This window comes from Miscanthus floridulus, chromosome 3, assembly GCF_019320115.1.
Source record: "Miscanthus floridulus cultivar M001 chromosome 3, ASM1932011v1, whole genome shotgun sequence".
In the NCBI taxonomy this organism is placed as follows: Eukaryota; Viridiplantae; Streptophyta; class Magnoliopsida; order Poales; family Poaceae; genus Miscanthus; species Miscanthus floridulus.
In genome coordinates this window covers 146,968,403-146,976,331 of record NC_089582.1, presented here as the reverse complement: position 1 = coordinate 146,976,331, position 7,929 = coordinate 146,968,403, and the positions used below count along the sequence as shown (strand labels likewise).

Here is a 7,929-nt window from a genome sequence, read left to right as displayed (position 1 = left end):
CAGGGTGACATGGTCACATGGATTTGTGTGGCGACTGGTTAGGGTCTTGTTTCCTTATCTGATTTCACTTTTGGGATTGTGTCGTGCTCTCTTTTCGCTTTAGGGTTTCTACTAATTTCTCCTGTGCCAACATTTTGCGTTTGCAAACTTTTATTTTTAGCTTTGACTAACAATATCTGTACAGAATACATAGCTTAAACGAGGAAATTTACATATTATCTTAGAACTACTTTTTTTAAGGCACGCCACTGCCACACTACACGCTAGAAATTAGCTGGGGTTTTGGTCGGGCTGGTCTTGCGGTCTGTACTACGCTTTCCTTTTAATTTTCTATCGTCTATAATAAAACTTGTGCAAACTCTTTTCTTTTTATTTTCTATCGTTCAATAAAACTTGTGACAAAACTCTTACCTCCTTTTTTGAAAAAAAAATAACACACTTGCAAGAATTGTAGAACTCAGAACCGTAATGGGCCATAGGCCAACTTCCATTTAAAAAACACTCATCTTACACACCAAGCCCATTTCAAAACCAGAGAAAATGAAAAATAAAATTACAAGGAGGTGGCCACCTCCTCGCCTCCCGAGACCATGCCTTGGATCAGGTCGACGCCACGGCACGGCAACGCACATTCAAGTGGATGGGCCGGTGCTTGCCAGCATTTCGGCCATCCAAACAAAACGAGTAGTTGTACAGGCCTGCTAGCTTACATACAATAAGAAGATACAATACAAATGGGTGTTTTTATCTACAAAATTTTACAGCCTTGTCATACACAAACTCAATACCCCCCAGTTACCAGGGCTGCTCTTCTTCATAACCAATTGACCCCTCCTCGCCATTGCTAACGCATCATCAGAAGTTGTCAACAAACAAAAACATCATCATCTGACAATTAGCAGCCAAAACTCCACTCACCAAGACCACGTCTTCTTCGTCTCTTGGTGTCAAACGCTTTGTTCCCTTTGGTAGTGTTCACCGTCCGGCATGGACGCTCTGCTCAGTGGGCGATCCGGGGGAGAAGGGCACGAACCCGCGGCCGCCAAACATGGGCCGCATCAGCGCGTCATCAAACTTGCGCCAGTAGTAGTGCACCGTGTGGGTCGGCTTGCTGAGGAGCATCCGGAGGCTGGACGGCCTCACAATCTGAGCGGACGCCGTCTCGAGGTCAGAGCCCTGCATGCTCGTCAGGAGAGGGGAGTGCAGGGACTTGGGTGACGACGGCTCAGAGGCAACCGTGTTGCTCGAGGCAGGGAGCAGTAACCGGATCAATGGCTTCGTCATCATCCCAAACACCTGATGGTCATTGCAAAATGTCAGAAACATTCAGATTGTCAAGTTGGTAAAAAATGATCTGGTGACTGTAGTACCTGTATAACTCTACATGGCATGTATCATAATCCTAAAAAGTTCTGTTCAGCTATTTTGAAAGCCATGCTAATGTGAACAAAGTCAATGAAAGTAGAGTGATCTCTTCAGACAGGATGAGGGGACCGGATTGAGTTCTCGGAACAATATATGGTCCTGTCAGTAATCTAATTAGAAAGGATAAGGTCCTGTTTGCCACTACAAACTTCCAGATTTAATTCTCATGACACCTGACGTGACTAGTGTGACGCGAAAATCGACTTGGAAGCCTTTTGGGTTAGCTCAATGGTGACTGGTGGGCATCCATTATTTGGGTGAGAATGCAGATTCGTCAGGGCACGGGCATGCTACGTACATGATAAGCTGACACATTGCATCAGAGGAATATCGGAACAAGATGACTCACCATAGTGCTAAACAGGACGACAGTGATTGTGCTGGTGATCATTATCGCATTGCCGCGCAGCTGAGTGTGTCCAGATCTTGTGAACTGCAGTTGCAAGAGGAAGAGTTAAACTTGGAGAAGAAACTGGCAGATCCTTCTAGAGGGAACGGGTGCGAAGTTGGACAAGGCAAAGAACACAGACCTTGTTGTAAGCGAGAGCAATGGACACGGCGCCTCTGATCAGTCCAGCCCACCAAATTACAATCTATCGAAGGATTCAGTTAGCCAAATTAGATGGTCCTTTTATAAACAAAAAAAAAAAAAGATGAAAGATGTTGTAATTATGCAGCAATTACTCACTTGTTGTCTCAATGTTATTTTCTCCAATGGAGACTTCTTTGTCAAGTTGGACAAAAACGACAATGGGAAAACAAATGCAGCTCTGCCCACCAGAACCAATCCTAGCAAAATCGAGCTTATGCCAATGGATTTGCCCGGGCTGAAAATGGGAACAAAGAAATTTCAGTCTTTGCAAACAGAAAGTTATATATTAAAGTTAGGTATCGAACTATATGTGAAAAGTACATGTATATGACCTGTCACTGGCAAATTCCCACTTCTCGATATCGAGGGCATCCATGCCAACATATAGGAAGAGAAAAATCTCAGCAATGAAGGACAAAGTTGCAAAGGCATGCCTAAGTGAATGAAAAAGTCAAAAGAAATTCAGTCAGCATTCATTTATTAAACAAAATAGGAACATTACCAATGAAAGTAACAAGGAATAATTACTTGGTTGTAACTCTTGAGCTCTCTGTCACATTATGCCAAGTGTAATGCGACATCACAATACCGCAGAAGAATACAGTAAGAATACCACTCAGATCTAGCAACTGCAAATACCATATAAATAAAGTAAGTTAACAAAATAAGACAACAAATGTGAATTTCCATGCCGCATCTGATCAGTGGTGCACCTCGGCCAGCATATATGAGAGGTAAGCCATGAGCATCATAAGTGCAACCTCACGGTCAGTGGAATGCCTGAAATCAGCATAGCAAGCAGCCAAGTTAATACTTAGAAAACATATCGTTGATGTGTTCAAAGTGTATAAAATCGTTGACTAGTAAGCGTTTCTTAGTTTGACTCACCTTCCTATATATAGCTTCTTAATTATGTACGCACTGAGCAATCCAGTCTGCCAAAGGTATAAAGAACATTAATTTTGACTGTTGACTGATCCAATCAAGATAGTTATACAGTATATAAATGAGAGTATCAGACTTACAAACACTCCAAGTAAGGTGCTTGACAAGAATAAATAACAGAAATTTCCCAAGAACTTCAGCACAACGGCTACATCGATGTGGTTAAGATCAAAGTTCTGGAGTGCGTTGAAGAGCACAACAGATGTGGCATCGTTCACAACTCCTTCGCCGAACACAAGACTGTACAAAAGGGGCGTCTCATCCTGATGGAGGACCTGTTTTCGACAAAATGATGACAAGCACATTATATTACTATGTAAGGACCAGGTCCCTCTCAAGAGTCAAGATACTATTTCAATTTCATTAAGAAAAAGATACTATTTGAAAATGAAGGGATCATGAGATTGTTCCAACAACAAACCTGCAGTGTGCAGACAGAATCTGTTGCAGAAAAGATAGCTCCAATAGCTGCAATTATGACAGATCAGAAAGAGATGAGGCTCCACATGGTGACACCATTATTTATAGGGAGTGCATAATGTGGAAGTCGCAATGATGGCTTACCGAGAAAATCCCCGACATCTAACGTTCCAATGTTCATTCTGCTGAATATCGCTATTGCACCTGAAATATAGTATTGAGTGGCAGACATCAGAGATGCCGAAAGGTGGAAGTGCATAGTGGAGCAGCATGCATAGTGGAGCAGCACAACACAAAAGCCTACCATATACTAAATCCGTTCCAAATTACAGTTCGTTTGACTTTTTTTTGCCTCAAGTTTGACCACTCGTTTTATTCAAAAATTTGTGCAAAATATCACTTCTTTTGTTGCGGCTTGCTTTATTAACAAAAGTTCTTCAAGAATGACTTAAATTTGACTATATTGGCACAAATTTTTTGAATAAGACGAACTATAATTTGGAACGGAGGGAGTAATGACTAACTTTGTTACAGGTTTTACAAATCAACTCAGTACGAAAATCACAAGGGAAGAATTAAGGATAATGCTTGGAAACAACATACCGAGAGAGATAGTGAAGAAGGATATCATTGTCCCAACAGCACCAAATAACGTGATTGTCATGAAATTCCGGAAGAATTGTTTCTTCTTCACTTGGAACCTGGCGAGGAAATATTTGTGAGAATCTTGAGCATTATACGTATAAGAACCAGAAAGCTGAGGTAAGCCGTAAAAGAACTATCAAACTAGAGGGGATTGGCACTATGGACTCAAAAGACCCTTCAGTTTCTGCTTAAGGAGTCACACAATTCACAGCATCCCTTCAACCTCAGTCCTACGTACATCAGTAACTTTCAGAGCAAGGTTTAAATGCCGCAGCCTCCAGCAAGTTCATACTACCATGGCTTTGGGTTGTCTCAGAAACTGATCAGATAAGGACTCCTAAGCAACAGGACCACTCCCTCGTGGTCCCTCATGGTGTCAGATGATTAGCACTGAGTACTGACCCATAAAATGGTATCAACCAGGAGGTCCTATGGCACAGTCATAAATATTCTACCGTTTCACGGTTTCAGTAGTAAAAAAACTTTTTTTTCAATGTCTCACTAGCATCAGGCAAGGGTCAAGAATTCCAATCGGCAGCCGCAGGCTGCAGCTGGCAAGTAAGGTACGTATTCCAGAGCAACGACAAAACAAACAGCCATGTTTTACCTACCAATACAGAAAGGGAAAAGTGGTGGAATAAAAAAATGCTTACGACATGCAAGTATGAACCAGACATTCGTGAGAAGATGGACAGCTAGGCCCAGAAGAAAAAACAAGATCGAACCCTACTGCCAGCCCGCAACGCTCCACTCAATCTGCCTCTCTGGTCGCTTCTCTTATAATCCGTCTTTTTTAATCGAAACAGTATTTTTCTCTCCCGACAAATCAACCGGACGGCTTATTTTTTCAGCGAAGCGAACGGGCCAGAGAGATATTCCCAGGAAACCTTAATAACCTCATAAATATGCTAGTAACTGCTTCCACTAACAAAACCAGAATTCAGCAAAAGCATGTGCCAGGAAGCAATGGCCGTGCTTTGGCTTTGGCTTACCCGGCATTGAAGATGATGGGAGGGAGGAGGTAGATGAAGAAGAGGTCCTCGCTGAAGACGAGGATGTGCGAGCTCTTCCCCTTGGTGGTCAGCAGGATGACCACGCCGGTACACAGCCCCTGTCGCCGCCAAGCCCAGCAAGCAAAAGCAGACATTATAATGAGCATCGTCGGCATTCGCCGAGGGAGAGAGACAGCAGGAGCTGCAGCAGCATCGATGAGCATGCGTGCTTACGATGATGAGCGCGGTGATGGACTCGTTGACCCAGCGGTTCTCCTCCAGGAGGTGGCCGAGGACGATGCAGGCGCAGAGCAGCGCGACGAAGAGGTTGATGGACACCACCGACGCGTGGTCGGAGGTGGAGCTCAGCACGCCCAGCCGCACCAGCTCCGACACCACGCCGAGCCCCATGCCGCCCGCCCTCCTCCAATCAGGCAAGCAGGCAGAGGCGGCCGGAAGAAGAATCCAATCCCCCTCGCTCCCCCCCGCGCGCGGCCGCGGAGAAGACGCGAAGTTTAGCCGAGCCCGCCCGGCCTTAACTTACTGCAGGGGAATGGCTAACTTTGGCCGCCCAAACAACCCAGGAAAACTCCCACGGCCGGAGATAGACGACGCTGGCCGCGACCGGAGAATCTGAACAGAAGAGAGCTCGACAGGGCGAGCGGAGGAGAAAAAGGAAAACAGAAGAAAAAAAAAATCGACGCTTTTCTTTCCCCTCGTGCGCCGCCGCTCCCGGGCGTCAGAAGAATCCCGAGGAGGGCGCGGAAAGTTCGCCGAGGGAGGGAAGATTCAACAGAGACGACCGAGCGGCGGCGGCGGCGGAACGAACCGTCGCGCGAATGGCGGCAGGCGGCTAGGAAATCTGGAGGTCTCGGATGGTTTCGCGCGCTCTTTCGGATTTCGGCTGGCCTGCCTGCGAGTATTTAAAGAGAACGGGGTGCTGGCGGGGTGGACACGTGGCTGTCAGGCATTGGCCCGTTCTGGTGCGCGGTGTTCCAAGGGTAGCAGCGGGTGATCTGATGCCGACAACCCGGTGCTGCGGCTGTGGCAATCTGGATCGCCCAGGTGGATCCGCTGCGGCCACCCGTCCTTGCAGCTTGGAACGGGGTGGAGTTTGCTCTCAATTTTAAATATTGGTTTTTTAGGATCTTTTTTATGCAGAGTTTTGAGATGATTCAAAACATGTCATGTTTGGTTTTTTGCAGGATACATACAGCTAGTAGTATAAGATGGTGTTCCATGTCGTAGTTGTGTTTGTGACCTTTTTTCGTTATCTTTCTTTTCGGCATGTGAAACCTAACCATCTTCTATTTTTGCATGTGAACGTCGGCATGTGCTAGCTAACTTCACTCTTTTCCTTTTTGTTTTTTGAGAAAGGTGCTGATAACTTCCCTGTGCCACCTTTTTATTTGTTATTACTAAATTCCTTTGGAATTATAAAAATGGGTTTGGAATTTGTATGGCTATAAGTTCATGTCTAGATGGTGTGCCGATCATTTGATTTCTATCATTTAAATGATCTCGTTTTCTTCAAATGAAAAACATGTCTCCAATGCGATTCTTTACATCTCAAATGCATTATTAGATCAATGGCATGAAAAATCATCGGAGTAATTATAGTATTTATATTTTTCACCAATTTCTCTTTCCTTTTTTTTTTTTGTAAAACACACACTAAAAAAAGCATATGCTCACATGCATATGCCTTCTTTTTTTCTTGCGCATTGTACAAGTATCATTAAACGGATGACATCACGGGTGGTAGGAACAGTAACGAAATGTTTTTTTTTTCTTTTTTGAGAGAAGAGAAGAGAAAATGCAAATGAAGGGGACAAGAACAAATGCTCATGGTAAATGCATGCATGTATGCCTGCATCTGCATGCAACAATCAATCATGTTTAAGCAGGTCCGGAAACAATAATTCGATTTGGATCCTAGTACTACTAGCTATACTCGTAGATGCTTAATCTGACCTTTGAACGATGGAAAAGTCGCCTTTTCGAACGAAGTGTGTGTACGTAAGTTCCACGCATGTTCTTTCTGATTCCGCATTGGAAACTCCGATTCCGTCGTCCTCTGCATGAATTAAGTTGGCTCCCGGAGTTATTTTTTGACGACTGCAAAATATATATAAAGCAAAATATAAACTCGTGACCAATTGATGGTCTAATGAATGTTGATGGGATGGATTGCATCATCAAGTTGTTGATAAGAGCCAGTGTCCAAACATGAACTCATCACAAGAAAGTTCGTTTTGGTTAGTTGGTTTAGTACTTTTGATCACCACTAGTACCGACCATAAATACGTTCGGAGCAAGGGAATTTCTACTTTCCTTTATTTTCCAGACCATTATATCCTTTTTTTAAGGGTCTGTTTGATAGACCTGCCTTTGCTCTGCATTCTATATGGAATCCGATTCTCTGACTAGAACCTTTTTCTATAATTCTCTAGGATAAAACTCTACGTGCTGTGATTCTACATGTAGTGTGAATTAGGATATATTTTTTTAGCTCCTAGTCTCTAGTTTTTTGTTTAGAGAACTACTTTACATAATCAATATAAAGTCACTTTGCAGTTAAAAAACAAACTATTTGGCAGAGCAACTTCTGAATTTAGCCTGAAAGATGTTCTGGGAGCTGTACCAAACAGATTCCAAATTTGATAGCATGTTCTATGCTCGTTATAGTACTCTGTATTATTATTCAAAATTTGTATGGGCTCACTAAGCTATATGTATATAGAAGAAGCAATTCCAGTAGTGTGGTACTACTCTTTCCTGCATGCTGGTTGCACGTGGTGCCTGGAATCAAAAGGCTGTACCTGACACGCCTTGTTCTGCTGGCTTAATCATTGCATTGGTGATCTCCTCCTGCACTAATCCCGATTCACTTTGCTCTCTCAGGGCTGT

The 7,929-nt window shown here is 43.7% G+C and overlaps 1 protein-coding gene across 1 annotated transcript; it reads right to left on the bottom strand.

The window, feature by feature from the left end:
- Positions 1–460: 460 nt before the first annotated feature.
- On the bottom strand, positions 461–5,899 carry LOC136542782 (sodium/hydrogen exchanger 1). The gene is made up of 14 exons (XM_066535377.1): positions 5,254–5,899; positions 5,020–5,138; positions 3,986–4,083; positions 3,527–3,586; positions 3,384–3,430; positions 3,043–3,237; positions 2,906–2,952; positions 2,731–2,797; positions 2,546–2,646; positions 2,350–2,451; positions 2,114–2,252; positions 1,956–2,018; positions 1,775–1,858; positions 461–1,296 (listed from the first exon to the last, which is right to left on the bottom strand). The coding sequence occupies exons 1-14, from the start codon at positions 5,428–5,430 to the stop codon at positions 976–978; spliced, it is 1,620 nt and encodes a 539-aa protein (XP_066391474.1). The 5' UTR covers positions 5,431–5,899; the 3' UTR covers positions 461–975.
- Positions 5,900–7,929: the final 2,030 nt, after the last annotated feature.

Coding starts and splice junctions, on each gene's coding strand:
- LOC136542782 (XM_066535377.1), bottom strand. CDS start 5,430: ATGGGGCTCGGCGTGGTGTCGGAGCTGGTGCGGCTGGGCGTGCTGAGC. Junction 5,139..5,253: donor CCATCACCGCGCTCATCATC/GTAAGCACGCAT, acceptor TGGCGGCGACAG/GGGCTGTGTACCGGCGTGGT. Junction 3,431..3,526: donor AGATGTCGGGGATTTTCTCG/GTAAGCCATCAT, acceptor TCATAATTGCAG/CTATTGGAGCTATCTTTTCT.